The sequence below is a fragment of the Mastigoproctus giganteus genome, chromosome 9 (genome assembly GCF_048544385.1).
Source record: "Mastigoproctus giganteus isolate SK-2022 chromosome 9, ASM4854438v1, whole genome shotgun sequence".
In the NCBI taxonomy this organism is placed as follows: Eukaryota; Metazoa; Arthropoda; class Arachnida; order Uropygi; family Thelyphonidae; genus Mastigoproctus; species Mastigoproctus giganteus.
Window position 1 is genome coordinate 43,268,827 of NC_143583.1, and position 24,256 is coordinate 43,293,082.

General features: G+C 36.8%; 1 protein-coding gene across 1 annotated transcript in view; it reads left to right on the top strand.

Moving 5' to 3' along the window:
• pav (kinesin family member pavarotti) overlaps window positions 1-24,256 on the top strand; it is a 180,591-nt gene that overhangs the window by 66,190 nt on the left and 90,145 nt on the right. Inside the window, exons 9-11 of the mRNA XM_090380638.1 lie at window positions 2,997-3,076; window positions 15,038-15,157; window positions 22,885-22,941. Of these exons, the coding sequence (XP_090236764.1) occupies window positions 2,997-3,076; window positions 15,038-15,157; window positions 22,885-22,941 (257 nt within the window). The remainder of the gene's footprint in view (window positions 1-2,996; window positions 3,077-15,037; window positions 15,158-22,884; window positions 22,942-24,256) is intronic.

A 24,256-nucleotide genomic window follows, 5' to 3' on the forward strand; every position in this document is an offset into this window, starting at 1 on the left:
GAGAGATTAAGGACAGTAGGAATGTTCGTACTACCCTCATATTGCACTAATAGTTTTACGAACGAGAAAAGGAGAAGTAGAAAGTGTAAAGATATATAGCTAAGAAAAAGATATTAAAACTACTGAGCTAGCTGGGATCGTAATGCTCATCCTTTTAGTAAGGGCCTTGACCGTGAGAGAGTTAGTAGAAAAAAGACATACTAAATGCTTTCTGTGTAAGAATTCGAAAAATAAGAGCCGAAAAATAAAAAGTGCCGAAATGAAAACCAAAAGAATTACAAAAAAGCAGCTAATTGCAAAAATATAGTATGTAATTGATATCTGGAATTTTCAAGTAATGCATAGTAAAAAGTTGAGGCGGGAAATAACAGTGGGAAAATATCCAGTATAATTGAAGCTAAAGCAGTAACACATTAGAAAGAGTGCCTGGAACTCATAATAATTTATAGCAAAATATAAATATTACAAATCAACTTATAGCTTTTTGTAGGCTTCAGTACTTTTTATTACTTTGTAAATATTTTTTTTTGCTATATTTGACCAGCCAGCTCCACTGTTCCAGATGGGAATCTAAGTGTCATCGAAGATAAGCATAGGAGTAGTACTCTTTATTTGTCAAGAAATAAGACAGGACTATGTTTTCGAAGAATTGAAACTAAGCTTTCCTTGTCCCGCCTGGAGATAAACATTTAAGGAATTGGTCGTGTATATTTGTGAAGTTTAAGGTTGTTTGTGCAGAACAAGGTTTCTCAAACTGGATTATGAGATCTCATGATAAACATGAGATTATCAGTGATTATGAGATATAATAGTTAAAAGATCAAAGAACAAGGAAAATGAGTTTTACATTTATGGTAATGCAAAGAAGAAAAGTACAAATAGGATTGTACCCTGCTGTTGAATTGAATTAAATTTTGAACTTTGTTCCATTTGACTCCCTGTTGATATTGCACCCTTTAATTCTTTATATGTATCTTTTCACCAATCTTTACAAACAAAAGATCCTGTACAGCAAAAAAACTGTTCTGGTATAGGTGAACAGTATAAAATCAGTGCTGTCGAAATTACAGAAGGTTATTAGAGAAACTTTTAAGCCTAAACACAACAAAGGCACTTGTGATTGTTGGCTTATAGCCAGTAACTGTGAGGATGGGGGAAGGCAGCATGAGTGTGTATTAAACTATTGAGATTAATAATGAGAAAATCATTGAACATAGGAGATTCCTTTAGATTGGAGAAGCATCATTGTGTCACCAATCCATAAAGGGAGTTCTGAATGCTAGTGGGCAGATACTGACTAGTCTTGGGACTTTTTAGCAGTAAGAAAAATTATAGAAGCAATACATATATAAGAAATAATTTTGACACTATTTATTTGGACTTTAGCAAAGCGTTTGACTCATTTCAGCACGAGAGTTACTGTATAAGCTGGAACACAAGATTACCATTTGTATCCTTAAATGGATTACTTGATGCTTGCTGGATAGATTTTGTTGTTATTTGGTTTTTAGGAGCATTAGCAACTAAGGCCATATTGCTCCATTGATATACGGTGGTCATTCCCTGACCTTTCCGCATCCTCCGTATTTGGTGGTCACGGGCTCGAACCCCGATATAATCAAGAGGTTTCTGCTACGCGCTGCTGCTCCTGCCCACCTGGCTACAGAGACGCCATTGCTGGACAGGAGACAGTGGGTTGTGATTAGAGTTTTCTTCAGACTGAATTACTTTTTCAGGTGAGGTTCCTCTGGGATCAGTGCTGAGACCACTGTTGTTGTTTCCGATTTTTTTTTAAATGACAGTGATAAAGAGATGGTGGATATGCTGTCAGAATTTTCACACAATGTGAAGGAGGGTGCTAAATAACCAGCACCAGGCAGCCCTCTTTCAAGCTTCCGTAGGATTCAGTTGATGGTAAAACAAGTGCGTATTATGGTTTAATGCTACAAGATGCATGGTTTTTGCACTTAGAGTTTAACAGCTCAAAGGTAAGTTATACATTAGGAAGAGTTGAATTAAAAACATCTCTTTTCAGAAAGGGAATTTGGGTTTGATCCAAGCAGACATGATGCTGTTTGTGTAATGCAAATGGTATCCCATCAATGATGTATTGAATATTTGCTTGTAGGTTGTTGTTGTTGTTATTTGGAGCATTAGCAACTAAGGCCATATTGCTCCGGGGATATGCAGTGGTCATTTCCTGACCTTTCCGCATCCTCCATATTTGGTGGCTCAAGAGCTCAAACCCCGGTCTAATCAAGAAGCGTGTGCTATGCACTCTGCTCCTGGCTACAGAGGCGCCTTGCTTGTAGGGTTAGAGAGACTGTAGTCCCACTCTGTAAGGAAATTGTGAAGTCATATTTGGATTACTGTTTCCGGGCATGAAGTCATGCCTTAAAAAAAAAAAACCACATTAATCTTGTAAAATTCCCAAGACGAATAATGTGCCCATTGAGATGAACAGAAGGAAGCCCATGTAAGGAGAGGCTTCAAATATGAGAGCTTGGTAGCTGACGTAAGAGGAGATAGTCAAATTGAAATTTTTATGATTATAAATGATGCTAGAATTAGAGACACCATAAATTGGACAGTTGGAGTTCAATATAACACACACACACACACGCACACACACACACACACACGAGTTTGTGCTGGTGGGGAGGGGTTCATATCAATCATCACTTTTCCTTACCATCATGCCATGGACAAAGAATTGGTCAGGAACTATAGGCATAAAGTTCAAGCGACATAGAGAAGAGTCGTTTTTTTTTTTTTTTTGCCAATTGTCTTTGCTTCTATTTAATACATGCCATTGTGTGACTTCATGTAAAGGTATAAAAAGATAAGTGCTGCCTAGAATTATTTAGTTCAATAATTTCTCATTTAGCATTTACATATATCACACTTAGACAATATACGCATTATTAGAGATTAAATTATTATTCCAAATAAGAAAATGATCATAATTTAATTCAGTCAATTCTTGCTCTTTGCAGGCAATATAAATGCTTCACTGATGGCATTAAGGACATGCCTTGAAATTCTTAGAGAGAACCAGACTCAGAGTGGAAATAAGGTGATCTTGTTATTAATATTAAACATTTCATTGTTAAATTTGTTTGTTTTAAATTGCAAATAGTTTTCTGTTAAAAGTATGTAGCAGTTTGAATACCTCAAATGAGGTAGAGAATTCTGTAGAATGAATATTCATATTATCAAATGTTAGTAATATTACAGTAATACTGTCCCGTACTTGTAGTACTCTTAATATTCTGGATAGTTGGAGGGGTGAGAAACATCCTTAACATTACATTTCATTAGTTCCAGAAATTAACATAGGTAGTCTGATGAGCTTGTAAGTTCAGTAGCAAAAGGTTGTTGATAGACTTCTAATACAGTCTAAGATATATCAAAGAAAGCACAATTATTGATGCAAATCCAGGAGTAATATCCATAGAAATAGTTTAGAAATAGAAATTTTTAGCATTAGCATTAGTAGAGGCATTTGATGCAAGAAAGCAAGCTTATGCAGCATCAGCCAAAAAAAAAAAAAAAAAAAAACCCACTTCCACTCACCCCTCTGTTTGTTCAAAATACCTGTCCAGCTGAGCCTTAAACTTATTTAGGCTATCAACCTCCACCACAAGGGCTGGCAGTCTGTTCCACCAACCAACCACCCGCTGGCTAAAGGCAAATTTCCGCACGTCTATCCTACATCTGTCTTTCCTCAATTTGAATTTATGCCCTCTCAGGTGATTTTTCTGAGCTAGAGGAAGAATCCCATCAGCATTGAGCATGCTTAAACCATTCAAGGCTTTATACACCTCTATCAGATCACCTCGCTGGTGCCTAGTCTCCAGACACTGTAATTTGCAAAACTTAAGCCTTTCTTCGTAAGAGCACCCCTTTGTTCCATTCACTAATCTTGTTGCCCTTCTCTGTACTCGTTCCAGCAGCTCTACATCCTTCTTGAAATGAGGCCTCCAGACCTGTATACAGTACTCTAGGTGTGGCCTGACCATTGCCTTATACAATGGAATAATCACCTCCTTATCCCTGCTGGAAAAATTCCTGTATATCATTGACAATACTCCATGAGCTACTCTTGCAGCCCGTCTGCACTGCTCAGAGAACTTCATATCTGCCTGCATAATCACCCCAAGTCCCTTTCATTCTCTACCACTGTCAGTGTAGTACCACAGAGTTGATACGTTGCTCTGGGGTTGCTGTTTCCCATGTGTAGTACTTTACATTTGTCAATGTTAAACTTCATTTGCCACCTCTCAGCCCATCTGCTCAACCTTTCCAGATCCTGTTGCAGCAGCATAGTGTCAGTAGTGTCCTTGACAACCCTGTCAACCTTTGTATCATCTGCAAACTTGGACATTAAGCTTGATATACCATCATCAATATCATTTATAAATACAGAAAACAATAATGGACCCAACACTGAGCCCTGAGGGACTCCACTAATAACATTAGTCCACGATGAGCAGTGTCCATTGATTACCACTCTCTGTCTTCTCCCCCTCAACCACCCCTTTATCCATAGCAGAAATTTGCCTCCAATGTCACACTGCTCCAATTTGTGTAGCAGTCTTCCATGTGCAACAGTATCAAAAGCCTTTCTAAGATCCAAGTATATAATATCAAAGTTATTCCCTGCATCCAGTTCTTTTGTGACTGCATCATAGTATCCAATCAAGTTGGTCAGGCAAGACTTCCCCTTAACAAAACCATGCTGTGTCTGAGCTATAACTGAAGTCTTGTCTAAATGATCCTGCAGTGCTTCTTTAACCAGTGCCTCCATTAATTTTCCTGGAACAGAAGTTAAGCTCACAGGTCTATAATTACTTGTGTTAGCCTTTGATTCTCCTTTGCGAATTGGGGTCACATTTGCACATTTCCAGTCTATGGGTACCTCCCCTGAGTCCAAGGAAGCTCTCATAATTATGGCTAAGGGTTTGCTTACTTCCTTTGCTGCCTCCTTTAATATAACTGGATAGATCCCATCCACCCCGGGTGCCTTTCTTGTGTTTATCTTCAACAGTTTCTCCTCCACATTACTCCCAGTTATTTCAAGATTCTGTAGCTGACTGCTAGAGTTGAATACACCTCTGGCATTCCCCTTGCTGAATAACTCCTCATGTGTGAATGTCGATGCAAAATATTCATTTAGTTTGTTAGCTACCTGAGCAGGATCATCAACAGTTGACCCATCGATATCAAGTGGACCAATCTGATTCATCCCCTTCCTTCTAGAGTTTACATAAGTAAAGAACTCTTTGCTGTTTTTCTTTGCATCCCTTGCCAAGGATTTCTCGTAATCTGCCTTCGCCTGCCTAACCTCCTTTGTAACTTGGTTGCATATCAACTTGTATCTATCATAGGCGTCTGTGTCATGTGTTAATTTGTAAGTATCCCATGCATTTTTCTTCTCTGCCATATGCCTCATTAGTTCATCTGACATCCATTTTGGCCTAAACCTTGAACAATATTTCTTAGTTGGTATGTAAAGCCTAGTAGCTTCCAAGATAAGTTCTTTGAATGCTTCCCATTTTGAATTTGCTGTTGGTAACATCATCAGTTGGTCCCACTGTATAGAATTTAAATACTGTCTCAGTCCATCGTAGTCGCCTTTACGGAAGCAATAACCCTTCCCTTTACCCCTAATGGTAGTTACCTCTTTCAGTAACTCCCACTTCAGCACACTGTGATCACTGCCACCTAGTGGTTCATTTATCTGCAGATTCTTAATGCATGAAGAATCACTGCTGATAATCAAATCAAGAGTATTACTCCCTCTAGTTGCCTCCCGAACATGCTGATGTAGAAAACAATCATCCAATAAATCCACAAAAGCCCTGCTAGTGTGTGAGTAACCAGCCCCCAAATTCCAGTCAATATCTGGGAAATTAAAATCTCCCATTATAAGACTCTCTGATTTACTGGCCCACTCTATTTCCCTGTACAGTTCCTTATTATACTCATCAGAGTCATTAGGCCTATAGCACACTCCTACTCTCAATTTTGATCTCCCAATGCTTATGTCACACCAAACTGACTCAACACTGCACTGTCCAGCGATGTCGACTGGCTTCACTTCCTTGGTTTTTATGTGTTTCTTAACTAATAGCATAACCCCTCCCCCCTTCCTATCCTGTCTATCCTTTCTGTAGACGTTGTACTCCCCAAATTGCAGTTCTGCATCCCTTATATCTGTGTGACACCACGTCTCTGATATCCCAACAATATCTGCCTTTGATGTTTTGAGCAATACCTCAAATTCATCAAATTTATTTACTAAACTCCTAGCATTGGTGTACAAGCAAGTATACCTGCACCTGTTTCTATTCTTAGCTACCCTAACACAACCCATGTGTTTACTTGTACCGCAATGGCTCCCAGCAGTCTCTGAAATACCATGCATCTTGTTTTTCAGGCTTCTGCTCATTCTAATAGGAGCAGTGCAAGAATCTCTTTCACCTCTGCCAGTGGCTACTGTCAATCTATTGGTCTTTGTCTCCCCCCAAGCTAGCAGTTTTCCGACCCACCTAACACTGCCTCGATAGCATCAGAAAATATTCTTGCACCCTTTCTATTTAAGTGTATCCCATCCCTGTAGAAGCAATCTCTCCTGTTAACAAGTACAGTCCAGGCTGAAAAAAATTCTACCCCTTGAGCCTTGCACAATCTTTCTAGGGCCGAATTGATCGACAAGGCTCTCATCATATACTCCCTCCTATCGTGTCTGGGCAGAATTGCAGACACTTTCAAATTCAACCCTAATTCTCGGCTTTTGTTCAACAGTGACCTGTACTTGTTAAGTAATTCTGCCGGTCTCCTATTCTTAATATTATTAGTGCCAACGTGTACAACTATATCACCTTTTGTGCCCTTAAAAGATGATATTCGCTCTACAACATCATCAACCTTTGCCCCTGGCAGACATACCCTGGTCCTGTTCCACCTATCTTTTTTACAAAGCATGTTCCCCGTTTCCCTGACAATAGAGTCACCAACAACTACTAGTTCCTTCGGGACCAGCGCATTCTGCCTTTGGGGGGTTGTCTCTGTGTCACGCGATGCCCAAGTGCAAGCTCTGGCGTTGATGTGGGCAGCTGAGAGTTTGATGGGCCCCTCAGTTTAGTTCCTTCGAGGGCATCCACCCTGTCCTTCAAGCTCTCATATAGGCCCACAAGAACGCCGAGTTGTTGCCTGATATCGATACACTCCTTGCATCGCGCACACACAAAGACATCCCCCTTGGCAGTATCATGTCCCGTACCCGATTGCTCTGCAAACATCAAGCAAACAGTGCATTTTATAAGGCTGTGAGTCAGAGGACAACTGCCCCCCTCAGTTCTGCTCTGAGCCACAGCGCTTCCATTAGCTTGAGCCTTTTGCAAAGCAAAAGGCTCAAGCTAATGGATCTTTGCTTTAGATACAAAAGTTAAGCATCTGCATTGATACCTTAACAGGGAGACCTTGATGTACCTTTGACAGGACCATATGCACAGGGAAAGTTCCATATAAGGTACCCTCCTTCAGGTTCCCCCCTCAACTTGATCCCAAAAGTTGGCTTGATTACATCACCAGGTTTACCGCCACTGTCAATCCAGAAGACCAGCCCACGCTACCAACATCTGACACTAATTTTGACCCATTGACAACCATACTGATATTGAGACGAGTTAATTACTGCCATCAACTCACTGCCAGCAACTTCTACTACTGGACTTGATGGGATCTTTCAATTAATGCTTAAGAGCTCTTAATTAATTAAGAGCCTGATTCCTTACATCCAACAACCTCTGTTACATATATTTAACTCAGTGCTCTCAAAACAACTGTTTCCCACACCAGTGGAAGGAATACTTAGTCAATACCAAGACCAAAAATTCGAGTTCCATCACTTGTGAAACACTACAGACAGACAGATCCCCAAACTCATCCTGCCTATTAAAACTGCTAGAAAAAATACTGCTGCCGATCCTCACTAAAAAAAAAAAAATCCTCCCATACAACCCCCCCCCCACCATGCACTCACACAGATCAACTGTGGCCAACCTTTTAGCAATAACTAACAGAATCCTTGCAGCCTTTGAGAACAGAGAAGAGCTGGCAGCCACCTACGTAGACATTGAATCAGCATTTGATGCTGTGCACATTCCATCTCTCCTAAAGCTACTAGAGAACCACTATCAGATAGGAGGTGACATCTTAGCTTTCCTCACATCTCTGCTGAATAACTGCATAGTCAAATTGTCTGTAGATAACTCCCAATACTGCAAAATCTCGGTTGGAGTCCCACAAGTGGCAGTACTATCTGACTTCCTCTTCGCCGCCCTTATTACTCCACTGGTATTCCAAAAGCTGAATATCCCGGTATATGCTGACGGTCTAAAGATACTCACGCCAATTAAAGCAAACCAAGACCCTCATCAAATCTTAGAAGAGCTAACCTCCACTCTCTCCTCAATATGTGCCTACCTCAAACAGTTTGGTCTCTACATCAGTCCTGAGAAGTCAGAAACCACAATCTTTTTTAAAGCAACAGCCACCAAAAATATATCCAGCCCTCAATGGAGCCTCCATCCTTCTTCAAAATCACATTGACCTAGGGATCATATTTGGCTCAAAGCTTCTTTCGGCCAGCATGTGTGCAAAATTTAAGGACCAGTCAGGTTTTCATAGTTCTATGAGACCTGTAGCTTCTCATAGGAGTGGCCTGGATATGGGAAAAGCATACCAAAGGAACCTTGTGAGGTACAGAAATGAAGGAAACAACACTGACACAACAACAGAAACAAAGTGGTGCAGAGGGACTTTATTCAAAAATAGCAACATAGCAGTGGCTGCCATGATACAGATGCATCACTGCCAAAGATGGAACAAAGGGAAGAGGTGGTCCTCAGTAGGAGATGTGGCCATCCCTAATGTCAATGCAGGCTTTGCACTACCTGTCCATACTTAGAACAATGTTGTTGATAAGTTCTTGTGGTAACATCATCCATTCCTCTGTCAGTGCCATCTTCAGCTGGTGAACATTTCTTGGTAGGTGTGGACGTGCCGCTAGGCATCTCCCCAGAACGTCCCATATGTGTTTGATGGGATTTAGATTGGTGGAACGGGCAGGCCAATCCATACGAACAATGTCCTCACTTTCCAAAAGCATATCAACAACTGCAGTGCGATGGAGTGTGGCGTTATCATCCATAAACACGAACTCTGGGCCAATTGCACCTCGGAACAGATGCACATGGGGAAGGATGACCTCAGTACAGTAGCGTGCACCGGTTACAGTACCGCCTTCCAGTATCTGGAGTTGTGTACATCCATCCAAGATAACGCCTCCCCCAGATGAGAACACCTCAACTGCCATATTTGATCCCTTCCAGTGATGTTTGTGGGGTGATACTGTGTGCCAACCTCTCGCCAGATTAGCTGATGTCCAGAATTGCTGCTGAGACTGAATCTACTCTCATCAGTAAAGAGTACCTTAAGTAAAGATTTTGTGGTTATAACCTTTAGAAATAGTTGGTCCTTAAGTTTTGCACACCAGTATGTATATGTATGTATGTATATATATATGTGTGTGTGTGTGTGTGTGTATATAAGATAAAATAAAAATATATAAAAATAAAATAAAAATATAGATGGAGAGGTTATTAAACACAAAATGCCGAGCCTAGTTGAAGAAAAAAGAGAAAAAGAATGTTAAGATCCTATAAAAAAAAAAAAAAATAAATAAATAATAATAATTATTAAGTAGAATTAAATCCGAATTAATGCCGAATTAACAGGCCAATTATATGTACAAAAGCTGAAAGAAAAAGAGGGGAGGGTGATAGAGATAAAAATTAAAATTATAAAATAAAAATTAAAAATTAAAAATTGGTACATAGATCAGGTATTTTATCAGGGGGCTACACCTGATCATGTACCAAACACTGTGTTTCTATGCAAACTCATGCTGATGGAGAAGCTGAAGAAATGAAAAGGAAATAAAAAATAAAAATTTTTTTTAAAAAAATTTTTTATTTTTTTTTAAAAAAAAATAAAAATTTTTTATTTTTTATATCTCCAGAAACATGAGTGAGGTAGCCCCTATGGGGGCTACCTCACTCATGTTTCTGGAGATATAAAAAATAAAAAATTTTTATTTTTTATTTTTTATTTCCTTTTCATTTCTTCAGCTTCTCCATCAGCATGAGTTTGCATAGAAACACAGTGTTTGGTACATGATCAGGTGTAGCCCCCTGATGAAATACCTGATCTATGTACCAATTTTTAATTTTTAATTTTTATTTTAATTTTTAGTTTATAATTTTAATTTTTATAATTTTTATCTCTATCACCCTCCCCTCTTTTTCTTTCAGCTTTTGTACATATAATTGGCCTGTTAATTCGGCATTAATTCGGATTTAATTCTACTTAATAATTATTATTATTTATTTATTTTTTATTATTTTTTTTATAGGATCTTAACATTCTTTTTCTCTTTTTTCTTCAACTAGGCTCGGCATTTTGTGTTTAATAACTTCTCCATCTATATTTTTATTTTATTTTTATATATTTTTATTTTATCTTATTTATATACATGTATCCTGTTTTGCTGCTTTGCGCATTCAGGTACACGTACTGTTTTTCCTTATTTTTCCTGTTTTTCCACATCTTTGTTTTCATATTTCATATATATATTATTATTATTATTATTTTTTTTTTTTTTTTTACAGATGCCAATAGAGCAAAAAATAACCAATACATTATAAAATAAAGCAGGGGCCAACAAGATAAAGGGTATTGCAGAAGGAATGCTCCTAAGATAATTTAAAAAATTCTAATTAATACAAATTTAGTGGCACCCAGAAGATCGCACCAGGCCCAAATTACATGAAATATCACTAAGAATGGTGACGAAAACAAACTGTAACACACGACCAACAAAATGAATATTATTCATTTTGGTTCCGTTTGGCAATGCATGAATTTTTTTGTCTAATGTTCTAAATGCAGTGATTCTTTGATCATTATTGGCCTTGTGGTCCTATGATGAGATGGAACATAATGGTCAGTCTGTTTTATTAATTATTTATTTTTATTTTTTTGGTCGCATGTTGGTGTTCGTATACTGCATGTAATTTATACCTGGTGGTCCAAAGGGGATAATCATCTCCTTATCCCTACTAGCAAAGTTTCTGTATATCATTGCAAAACCCCATGAGCTGTCCTGGCAGCATGTCCACTGCTCAGAGAATTTCTTATCTGAATGCACAATTACCCCCCTTCGTTTTCCACTACCCTGATTGTAGTACCACACAGTTGATAAGTTACTTTGGGATTACTGTTACCTATATGTAATACTTTGCATTTGTCAATGTTAAACTTCAATTGCCATTTCTCAGCCCATTTGCCTGAATTTTCTAGATCCTGTTGCAGTAGCATACCATCATTCCTGGCATTAACCACCCTGCCAACCTTTGTATCATCTGCAAACTTAGACATTAAGCAGTGTATATCTTCATCGATATCATTAATAAATATTAAATAGAACAACGGGCCCAACACTGAACCCTGGGGGACCTCACTAATGACATTTGTCTATGAAAAGCAGCATCCTCTGATAACACTCCCTGTTTTCTTCCTCTCTCTCTCTCTCTCTCTCTCTCTCTCTCTTAGTAATATCATCAGTTGGTCCCAATGCATAGAATTTAAAAACTGTCTGAGATCACTGTAGTCACCTTTATGAAAGTAAAAGCTTTTCACTTTACCCTTGACAGTGGTTATGTCTTTAATTAAATTCCACATTAGTACACTTTAATCACTACTGTCAGATGGGTCTTTTACCTGTAGATTTAGCAGTGATTCTTAATGCATGAAGAATCACTGCTGATAACCAGATCGAGTATTGCTTCCTCTTGTTGCCTCTCTAACATGTTGCTGTAGAAAACAGTCATCCAAGAAATTTACAAAAATCTTACTAGTGTGCAAGTGACCCACAAATTCCAGTCAACATCTGGAAAGTTAAAATCCCACATTATAAGACATTCTGATGTATTACTGGCCCACTATTTCTCTGTACAGCTGTTTGGTATACTCATCACAGTCATTAGATCTATAACACATTCCTACTCTCAGTTTTGTTTTTCCAGTGCTTATGTCACACTAAACTGACTGAACATTTGTGGTCACACATGTTAACTGAATGCACTGCCTTAGATTAAATATGCTTAACTAAGAGCATAACCTCTCTATTACTCCTTTCCTGTCTCTCCTTCATATATACATCGTACTTCCCCATATCCATGTCTCCACTATCCCTCTGCATTTGATGATCAGTACTTCAAATTGATCAAAATTGGAGTGGATACCACTCCACTCCACTCCACTTTGGCAACAATACTGTTTGCATTGGTTGGTAATGCAAAACATTTATAGTAGTATCATTCCCAAAATTTATGAACTTTAGAGCAGTGGCAGAAGGTGATATGGAATGATTAATTTTGCTACACAATGTTTGGGTCTGGATATTGACCAGGGAGTGTTTCCTGTTGGATTGTATTGCCTCAACCATGAATTTGGTGGTGGCAGTCTGATGGACCTGTTCCATTGGTGGTAGTGCCTTAAACCTGAAATCCATAACCTGCTTAGATACTTTAACAGCTTATGTGTATAGGTAATTATGCTGTGACAGTTTCTGTGAAATCAGGGGTCTTGGTATCAGCATGACAGTGCTCAGTGTCATATACTGACAGCATGACAGTGCTCAGTGTCATATACTGAGGGTCATATAGAACTGATTTGTGTGCCACACATCCATTGGACTGACTAGCTCAGAGCCCAGAGCTGAACCTCATTGGTCACATCTTTGGGATGAATTTGATTGTATACTAAATGGTCGTCATCTTCCAAACTGTTCTAGCAGTTGCTTTGCTAGAAAAATGGAGGCGAGTTTCAGTTGACACCTACTGGAAGTTGTGTCATATGGGACAAAGGCATCTACTATGTATTAAGCTTTGCAATTAGTGTTCCATTGGTGGTAGTGCCTTAAACCTGAAATCCATAACCTGCTTAGATACTTTAACAGCTTATGTGTATAGGTAACTATGCTGTGACAGTTTCTGTGAAATCAGGGGTCTTGGTATCAGCATGACAGTGCTCAGTGTCGTATACTGAGGGTCATATAGAACTGATTTGTGTGCCACACATCCATTGGACTGACTAGCTCAGAGCCCAGAGCTGAACCTCATTGGTCACATTTGTGGGATGAATTTGATTGTATACTAAATGGTTGTCATCTTCCAAACTGTTCTAGCAGCTGCTTTGCTAGAAAAATGGAGGCGAGTTTCAGTTGACACCTACTGGAAGTTGTGTCATATGGGACAAAGGCATCTACTATGTATTAAGCTTTGCAATTAAAGATTCTTTTTGCAGCTATCTGTGTGTTTCCAAAAACTTTTGGTCATAGTGTATCACTAGAATTAATTTTCATTTTCTACCCTGATATTTAAATCTACCAAGTAATACTACTATTTCTTTGCCATTAGTTTCTACTGCTCTTTTGAAGATATTAAGAACTTTCTGTTTCATCTTTTTATGACCTTCCTTCATTCAGCTGGTCCATATACACTGGCAAATTTCATTAACCAACTTTTCATCTTAAATTTTTTCCACAAGCTTTACTGAATAATGCTTCTCAGCCAGTTAAACTTTTTTTTTCCAAACTAGAGTTCTAAAAGCTGTGATGTGTGCTAGCATAGTGACCTGTACACCCGCTGGGTAAACAGATTTGGATTATGATGAAAAAAGTTTAAAGGGGGTAGACAGATTAAAAAAGACTATGTAGAAGTCTTAAGTACTCAGACTTCTACTGTCCTAAACACCTCAAGAGGAGTAATGTTGGATTGGGATCTGCCGATTTCCATTCAGAGAAAATCTACATTGAACTGAAAAAAAAAAAAAAAAAAAGTTACAAGTGAGAATCATTGTAAAATGATTATACTTGATCTCTTATTGTAGAGGCACTTTGTAATGAGTTATCTTAGTATTGTACTATTCAAAATAAAAGGCACTGCTCCAATGGAGAAGTATATGTGTAAAAAATAAAATATATACCCAATCCATTAAGAAGTTTCAGTGTCAGAAATATAGACATACTCTTAAATGACCTGTAGAGGAACACCTACTTGTGCTTGTTTCATATCACAATATGATAACATTAATGACTGTATGACCAAAAACCAGCATTCAAATTTCAGGACAAGCCACCAGTCTATAAGATAATACCCTCATTTTTATTGATACTGGGTAAATTGGTATATATGAATGTCACTAGTCTTTTATGATATTGTATATTAATGCCATATCTGTGATGCAATTGTAGAATACCTAGTCAGTGGGTTGGATATTCCATAAGCCTCTTTTCAGTAGGCTTTTATTATTTATTATTATTATTACCCATATGGTGCAAGGAAACTTGAGGCTTATGCTGCACCTGAGAGCGAGTGCGAGCGCCACCAAGAAAGAGAAGAATGATGATATCTGGCTCAGGACCCTGGGTGTGCCAAACCCATACTCACCAGATGCGAGCCCCTGGGCTGTTTACAATATAATTGAGGTCTCATCATTTAGAAGTCTAAGCTGCCAAAGGTGTTCTCTCTCTTTTTACTGTTTTAAGTTTAAATGTATATATTATTTATTTTATTCATTATTAATAATTTGAATAAATCTTTAAAATCTGTGTAATCATTGTCAGGAAGCACTTTTTATGGATACCTTTCCTGACTTCCAAGGCTTTGTTTTTTTTTTTTTTTTTTTTTTGGTATGTTGTGTGTGTAGAGAAAAAATAAAATATTAATACTGGAGACTATATTATGGAATCAGTGTAAATTGATGAAAATATGTCATAGCCCTTAATTGCTGTAAATTTATGTATGCGTGTACCAAATTTTGTTGTATATAAGTAATTTTTAAATATTATTATTATTTTTTTTTTTTATAGTAGTGCTTGTGGTTAGAGAATTTTCTGTTTCAGATGGTGCCATATCGAGAAAGTAAGTTGACCCATCTGTTTAAGAATTTTTTTGAAGGAGAGGGCAAAGTGAGGATGATTGTTTGTGTCAACCCTCGTGCAGACAACTATGATGAAACAGTTGTAAGTTTTGTGTATTTTGTAAAAGTTATTAATTTTTATGAGTTTTAAAAATTACGTATAATTTGTGTCGCATCAATATCAAAACTTTCAAAACTCATGTTAGATATTCTGAGTGATAGAACATGTTAGTCCTCTTTACTATCAGACTTGCTTTCATTCATCATTTTCCTCCTAGCCATTACACTTGTGGGTAATATGGGTTTTTAAATTAAAATTTTTTTTTATATGAAAATTCCAAACACAAAGGGTATTAGACCCTAGCACTGTGGGCAAGTTGAAGGTTGAGAAGATGAAAGAGGATACTTGTTGACATTGGATTTGAATTTCTGTACATTATAATTTTCAGAAAATATCTGTGAAAGGAGGTTGTTCCAGAAAACAGAAGTTGAAGGAATAACCGAGGAAGAAAAAAGTTGGTTCTGTGAGTTTGAAGTTAGACAGTAAAAAAGCTGCTGATTGTTTGCAGCATGTGTTCAGAATGGTTTGAAAGACAGAAGGAGAATTATAGAAGCCAATTCAGAAGAACAGTGCCCATGAAAAGGCATACAGCAGAAACAGAACATCCATGAAACAGAGAATGGAGGGGCTTTATAAGAGATGGGTTATTAATTAACCAAACTACCACTCTTTTGAGTGGAGTGTAAAAGCCTGAGAGAAGTTATGGGGGCACTGCCCCAGATCTGTTTTGTGGTAGGGTAGATTTGAGATTTATACAGAGTGAGTAGCTGTTTAGAAGAAAAATAATGCAAAGGGCAAAAGAGAAAACCCAGTATTTTAGATGCAGAGGAAGCAATATTTGTAATATGCTTATGCCAAGAGATAATAGAAGTCAGGATAATATTTAAAGATAATAGGGATATCTGATCTTGTCTAGAAATCTGAGTGTCATTGAAGGTAAGCATAGGAGCAGAAGAATCCTTTTTGCAAAATATAAGATGGGACTGAGTTTTAGGACTGAAAAGAAGTCATCTTTGCCTAATTGGAAATTATCTGGAGATTAGCATTTATGGAATTGGTAGTGGTTACTTAAGAAGTTAAAGCTGTTTGTACAGAGCAAGATTTCTCAAACTGGAAGATGGAATGCAATGTGCTATCATTAGCAAAACTGTGGATAAGATTTCCAGTTAATGGAAAAAGTCATTAATATGCAAGAAGAAAAAAGTGGGGGGTAAAAACCACTAAATCTTCAGAAACAGCAGTATTAGTGGAGAAGTTAGAAGAGAGAAAGCCTAGTAGTAATAGAGGCATGTGATGCAAGAAAGCAAGCGTTATGAGCTTATGTAGCATCAGCCAAAAAAAAAAAAAAAAAAAAAAAATCACACATCCATTCCCTCTAAAAGTTTGTCTAGTTCCTCCTTGAATTTATTTAAGCTATTAACTTCCACAACAACAGATAGCACACTACCATTACTGTCAGTCACAACCCTGCCAATCTTTGCATCATCTGCAAACTTTGACACTAAGGCTGATATACCTTCATCAATATCATTGATAAATACAGTAAACCCCCGCTATTCACGGTATCTGTATTCGCAATCGCTGATTTAATATAAAATGAAACCTAAAAAAATGTGAATTTTAAAACGCCGTGAATATTTTCCACCATAAAAAACATGGGCGTGGCTAAAATTATCTTTCCCAGTCAAAACAGCGCTCAGTGGGTGGGGGGGAGAGGGGTGAAAAAATTGCGAGCGTGGATGTTTCTCGCTAATCCTTGTTCAGTATGTGTTATGCGTTTGTCATGGAAGGTTTCATCGTTTGCTTTTAATTTATATGTTTATAAATTTATCAATTTATAAATTGTGATATGCTTACAAAAGTGACAAATCTACTGTTTGCAGTGTAAAGCAGACTTTTTTTGAGTGTGTTGGCAGAAGAAAGTGACTTTATTGTGGACAAGTTCTTTCTAACCCGTACAAAAATATGGCTACGAATAAAAAGAGAAATGTGAAAATATCAAAGAAGGTGATGACATTAGCGAATAAAATTGAGTTATTAGACAATTTCTAATGGTGAAAGCGTCTCCTCAGTGGCAAAACATTATAAAATCAATGACGCTTCCGTAGCCAGGTGGGCAGGAGCACCAGGGCGTAACACACGCTTCTTGATAAGACCGGGGTTCGAGCCCGTGCCCACCAAATATGGAGGATGCGGCAGGGAATGACCACCGCATATCTCCGGAGCAATATGGCCTTAGTTGCTAATGCTCCTAAAAAAAAAAAAAAAACAAAAAACCAAAAATAAAATCAATGAGTCAACAGTACGATCAATCAAGAAATCGGAAGAAAAAATCTGTCACAGTGTCCGTGAAAACGCGCTAATTGTTTCAAAAATTTGCTCTGTAACTCGTGATGTTAAATTAGAAAAAATGGAAAAGTTTTAAATCTGTGGATAGAAGACCGAACTCAAAATAAAATTTCGTTAAGTTCACTCATCATTCGCAAAAAGGCAAAACTCCTTTATCAACACTTTAGCGAAACTGGTGATAGCACTGGCGGGATTTTTTTTTTTGCTAGCAAGCAAAGGTGCTGGTTCGAAAGATTTGTTTGAAATTTCTAATAAATATTACATTTAATATTAAATTGTTTCTTATTTTCATTTCGATGCCATGCTTGCATTTCACTATGTACTGTCTATGTACATAATCATATTATGAAGGTACATATCATATATAGACAAAATTTTAGACTAGTTTTTCTTACATATTTCATACTTTGGAATGGAACCCCTTTATTACTATGGGAGCCATAACTCAGTATTTGCGTTTTCGGTATTCGTGACTTTTCTCAGGAACGTAACCCCCGCGAATAGCGGGGGTTTACTGCATACAAAACAATAGTGGGCCCAGCACCAAACCCTGTGGGACTCCACTAATAACATTAGTCCACGAAGAGCAGCATCCATTGATTACCACTCTGTCTTCTCCCACTCAACCACCCTTTTATCCATTGTAGCAACTTACCCTTAGTACCATACTGCTCCAATTTGTATAGTAATCTTCCATGTGCAACAGTGTCAAAAACTTTCCTGAAATCCAAGTATATGATATCAAAATTATTTTTTGCATTCAGTTCCTTTGTAACCACATCATAGTATACAATCAAATTTGTCACACAAGCCTTTCCCTTAACAAACCCTACTGTGTCTGAATTATTGCTGCAGTCTTGTCTAGATGATCTTGCAATGCATCTTTAACCAGCGACTTCATTATTTTACCCAGAACGGAAGTTAAACTAACTTGTCTGTAATTACTCATGTCACCCTTCGATCCCCCCTTTGTGAATTGGGGATACATTTGCACATCTCCAGTCCGTGGGGACTTCCCCTGAGTCCAAGGATGCTCTCATAATTATGACTAAAGGTTTGCTTACTTCCTTTGCTGCCTCCTTTAATATACTGATGGAATCCATATTGGCAATTATTGATCATATGGAAGGTTTCAAGAAAGAGTTGGCCGTTAGTGGATTTCTCCATTACTTTAGAAAGAGTAAAAGAGAGTGCAATAGAATGGGAGGGATTTGTCATACTTTTTTTAGGAACTGGCTGAATGTGAGCAAATTTCCAAGCAGAAGGAAAGACACTAGTGGAATAAGAAAGTGTAAACAGTGACACAGAACAGTTTTGAGAACAAATGAAGAAATACCATCAGGATCGGGAGCTTTCTTGGTATCGAGATTGTTCAAATTCTTCTGACATCCTTTTGATGGAAGATCACAGGAGGCATTGAGTGGAGTGTACTTACTGGGAATGGTTTATCAAGATCATCAATACAAAAGTTAGAAGAAAAGTAGGATGCTAGCATGTCAGCTTTATCTTTAGTTGAGGTGATAATAGAACCATTGGATTTTAACAGAGGGGGAAGTAGAGATTGGCAAAAGTTACAGCCAATAGCATTTTGTAAATGACCAGAATGTTTGACTACCATTTGGACAGGAAACAACTTTTCAACCCTTGGCCTGTTCAAAATCCAATTTGGACTAATAATTACTGCTTTACAATTGTTTCAAGCTTTGGTGTAGGCTGAAAATGAACCTGCAGATTTGTATACAAGCTAGTTTACTATATGCAATATATATATATTTTTTTTTTTATCTTGTACAGCCTTAGCTCATTTATTGGAAACCCAATGTTTAGATAAAGGATGAAATTTTAAGATGGAGTGCAGAATCAAGGATTTCATCCCTACAAGAATAATTTCACTGACAAGATCTGAGCAAATGTGAAACATTGACGTTCACCTATCACGAACATTATGTGCGAGGTTGTTAATGACTGCAAAACTTCGCCTCAACCAGCTGGGTCTCTGTGTAACTAGAGAACTGAAGCCAGCTGGAGTTGTAAACAAGAAAATCACCAAGGAAAATTACCTCACTGTTTGGAAAGTTGGACTGAAGAAAGTCAAGCTCCAGTGAGAGGAAGTCAGAATTTCCAGTGATTAGTGGAGGTGGGAGATTAATAGAGGCAATAAATGAATTTGACAAAATGGGCTGAGAGATTTTAAGCAAGAGCAGATCAAAAAGAGAAGATTTGAAATCACTAAGTCTCTGCTAGGGATTATCAGAATGGACATATGATGCACGTAAGATAGGTACAATTGTTAAAATTCAGAAAGTTAATACGTATATAAGAAGTTGATCAAGGCACCTCATGTGCTGAGAAAAAGTAAAATTATTGCCCTTTATATGTATTATCTTGAAGGTTTGGTTGATCAATTTGTCTGAATCTTGCCCATGTTTGGTACTTGCACCTCTTTTCAATGTTTTGTTTTGGATACTCAAATACATTAATGTTATGTGATTTTCTCATAAAATATTCTCTCTTATCATAATGCTAATACTAATTTTAAAACTTTAATGGCTCTATGATATTGATATGTTTGCTTTTGTCATTTGATTATTATGAAATAAAAAGTCAAAAATGTGCTTGAGCTTTTCTTCATAAGGAAAAGAAAGTTTTATTTTAACTACTGCACATACTCCTGTAATTATAAATCCCCTACTCTATTATAATCCTATAATATTGTGCTGCATAGTGGCCCAAGTCCAGGATTAAAAACAACCACAACAGTTATGTTTTTAAATGAAGTTTTTTGAAGTTATTTTAAATGAAGTTATTCCATACATTGCTTGACTGTTCACTTAGATAAACTACATTACTCAGAGTCTGGCATAAGTTTGCTAATAGCGACAACCTATCAGCCAATGAGAAGCCTGTAAACTAAGAAACAGCTGTCCTGGTGTCTCAGATTTTTAAATGTGTAGTGGATTCACCTATTCAGATAATGTTTTACAACATAAAAAAGATATTAGCAACTTTGACAGAATAATAAATAATGGTATTTGTCTCCAAGTTGAACAAACACTAATTTGGTGAGAGTATGAAGTGTTCATGAGCAAAATCAAATGCAGGTTATAGCAACACAGAAAGAGAGCACTAAAATTTCATTTCAGGTTCTCCTCAACTTGTGAATACAGCATCATAATTGTTTTAGTATGTCCATTGAATTAGCATACTAAAACAATGGACATACTAAAACAATTATGATGCTGTAGTATGTCCATTGAATTAGCATAGGAATAGAACCCATCAACAGGATTCATTGCAAATTCAAGTATTTTTTTGCACAATATGAAGGCCTCCAAACCAAAGGAGACACCCCTTAACTGCACAAATGAAGAAGAAAAACTTTAACAGTGAATAAAGCAGTACAGTCTGTCCTCGTATAGCACGATAGTTGTGTTCCTAGAAACCCTCGTGCAATGCAAAATCGTGCAATATAAACAACAGGCCCTATGGGAAAATAAAGTATTTTTAGTATTTTTTAATACTAAAAAAGTATTTTTTACGAATAAAATACGTATTTTATTCGTAAAAAAATTATATTAAATAAAATAGTCGTAATAAAAAAATACTTAAGTATTTTATTACATAATAAAATATTGCTAATGCTTTTGCTTCTATCATAAGCAAACTTGTTTTTTGTTTGATTTTCTATCCAAACAGATGACAGCCGTTCCATCTCTTCCAATTCTTTGTGTCTTAATCTAATGGATTTTAATTACACTTTGAGTTGTTCCCGCTATGAAAGTTGTTTTTATTTTCTCCGCATTCTTCGTAATTCTCGGCGTTGCCTCATTTAGGTCTGTAGCACGTGCAATATCACATGGTCTTTCATTTCGCTCAAAGCGTTTCACAATTTCATATTTTTTTCTCTATCGACAGAGGCGGACTGGCCATAAGCCTTACCCGGGAAATCCCGGTGGGCCGGAGGCCGGTGTGATTTTGGCCATAAACCGTGGTGTGAGGCCACTATAAATTTTCAAGGGTAAGAATTTTTGATCCAGTCCACCTCTGTTTATCGATATTGCTTTTTTTTTCCCTCTCTCTCTGAATCTGCAGTGTCTTCGCCAGGACACTTCCTTTTCACACCTTTTAAGTATTTTACTAATTTTTAGGGAATAAAGCGCAATTACAAAACGAGGAGGCACGCTTAATACACATAAACAAAGCTGCACACGTATAGCAACTGAATAAACAACACCGTAAAGGCGAGATACACTATTAACACCCCACATTTTATTAAAGCACATTTCTGGGTGTTACTACCATAAAACAATAAAAACAATTTTCCAGTTTCGTTTCTGCTAGTGGAATCTGTTATAAACTGGTAGTAAACTCCACCTAATTGCATTTGCGATTATATCGATGGCTGGAATTGTGTTGGTTTTTACGTTATTATGGTGAAATGTGTTTCCCCTTCACTGATATAAAACACATAAATACATTTTCAGAATCTTCTTCATTCCTATCGTGTTGCGTTCGGTTGGGGTGATTTCGCGTTCGACTGCCATTTCTTGTAAACACAAAGGCGAATCATGCATAAGCGAATTCGGTTCGTGTTATATAAGATAACGTTCCCCTATTTATAAATCGTGTATGATCGAATTCGTGTAATGTAAGCACGTGTTATACGAGGACCGACTGTACTATTATGGATAGTAGAAAAGTGGGGCAAAGTTTTATTTTCAGAACAAGAGTCTACTTTGTGTGGGCAGCGATGCTCCACTGCTCACATTTTTCCATTCCCAGAGAAAATTCTATGCTCTGAAATTATCAATAAGGGCAAAATTATTGTGCAGAGGTAACTGGGTGGTGGAGCACCATGCAGTTAGATGCACTATTTTCTCAGTACTATGCAGTTAAATGCACCATTTTCTTATGGACTCTATTCTTCATAGAATAGTGTGCAGTATGAAGGTGTTATCAGAAGGAATGTTACGAAATCTACAAGGGATTTGTTTGGTCACACCATGGATTTTGATACCTTGTCACACCTCTAGAAAGTAAAATCTTTTTTTTACAATACATCATTCCACTATTGATTTGTTATGTATTCTTAAAATTTTTCCTCTTATGTTTTATGTGCAAAATCTTTTCTATAACCTTGGGATTAATGTGCTTTCCTCTCCTGGGAACTCACCAGATCTAGATCCAGGGAATTTACGGTATCTCATGGGCAGAAATATTCATAAAATGTAATCGAACATGACATAATTTGTTCAAGGCAGTACTAAAGAATTAAATGTAGCTTTAAAGTATTTTTTACTGCTAAAAGACAGAAGTCCCAAAGGTAGTAAAGAAATAAAATTTATAAAATAATTTTTCTCCTTTTTTTTATATACTTCTGTTGATTCTTGATTTACTATATGCAAATTGTCTACTTTCAGCATGTTATGCGATTTGCTGAAATGACACAAGAAGTACTTGTTACAAGGCCTGTTCCAGTGAGTACCCCTCTCACTGTAGGATTACGTTCTGGCAGGGGGAACTTTTATAGAGAAACATTACGGCGAGAAAAAGAACGGGAAGGTAATTTTTTTTATTTATTTTTTTTTTATTGTTTATCTTTAAACATAATATGAATATTCTATATGTGTATAAATTGTTTTATAAACAATTTATGAAATAAATTCACTGGTTTTTCTGGCTACCTTCAGTTCATCAAAAAATTATGTACAATAATGATCATGACTGATAAATTGCTGAGTTGAAATGACTCGCGTCTCCGAAGTTTTTGCATATTTCATCAACTGCAGTGTACTTAATAAAGACACTGGTTGCATATGAAAAATCATAGTTCAAAATTGTGTTTCTAGCAAGCTGTTTAAAAAAATATTTGTATCCAAAACAGGATGACAAGTTAATACTGCCTTGTAGGTTTTAAGTTAAAATCATAAATAAAAAGACACATAAAGAGAAAGCCCAAATTTGCTTCACTTTAAACAATAACAAAAAAAAAAAAAAGTTATTGTACAGGTAGGGCATAGCCTCATCTTGTATTTAGAGTGAACAAACTGGTTTTTTGCCACTTAATTTATCAATCTCATATTGTGGAGGCACCTTACCATGAGTTTCCTTAGTATTGCACTACTCTAAATAAAATGCATTGCTACAAGGGAAGAAATAGTAATATACTGCTCCTTTGTAGGAATACTTTTTATTTAGAGTAGTGCAATAGTTGAAGTAAATTGTGAAGTGCCTCCACAATATGGAATCAGTACATTCAGTTGCCAACCTCACATGAATGTTGATACACATTGAGGCTTTTGCCTATAACTCAGGTAATGATGTTATCATGAGTGGAAAAAAAATTAATGAGTGATCATAGTAAAATTATCATGAGTGATAGGACAAAATTTGCCTTATCACTTTGCATGCAAAACATCATTACATGAGTTGTTTTTCACATAAATAAAATTGAGAAACTAAACGCGACATTACCAAAGAAAACAGGAATAAGCATCTTGAAGTAGACTCTGCGAAGCAATGTGCATAGCTTTTTAAATTTGTTGTATTGTGAGGTGCAAAAAATTCAAAATAAATTTTGAAAATGTATGGAATTTTTAAATTTTTTTAAAGTAATCTGTACACATAATAAGCAAAAATATATGCACATGTTTGAAATTTCATACACTTAATGTTCTTTTCAACTGGAAAAATGAATGAGACTACAAAACGTTTTAGACAAAATTTATATTTTTTGTCTAAATTTCTTTTTTAATTTTCAACATAAGAGTTTTGATTTTTTTTTTTTTTTTT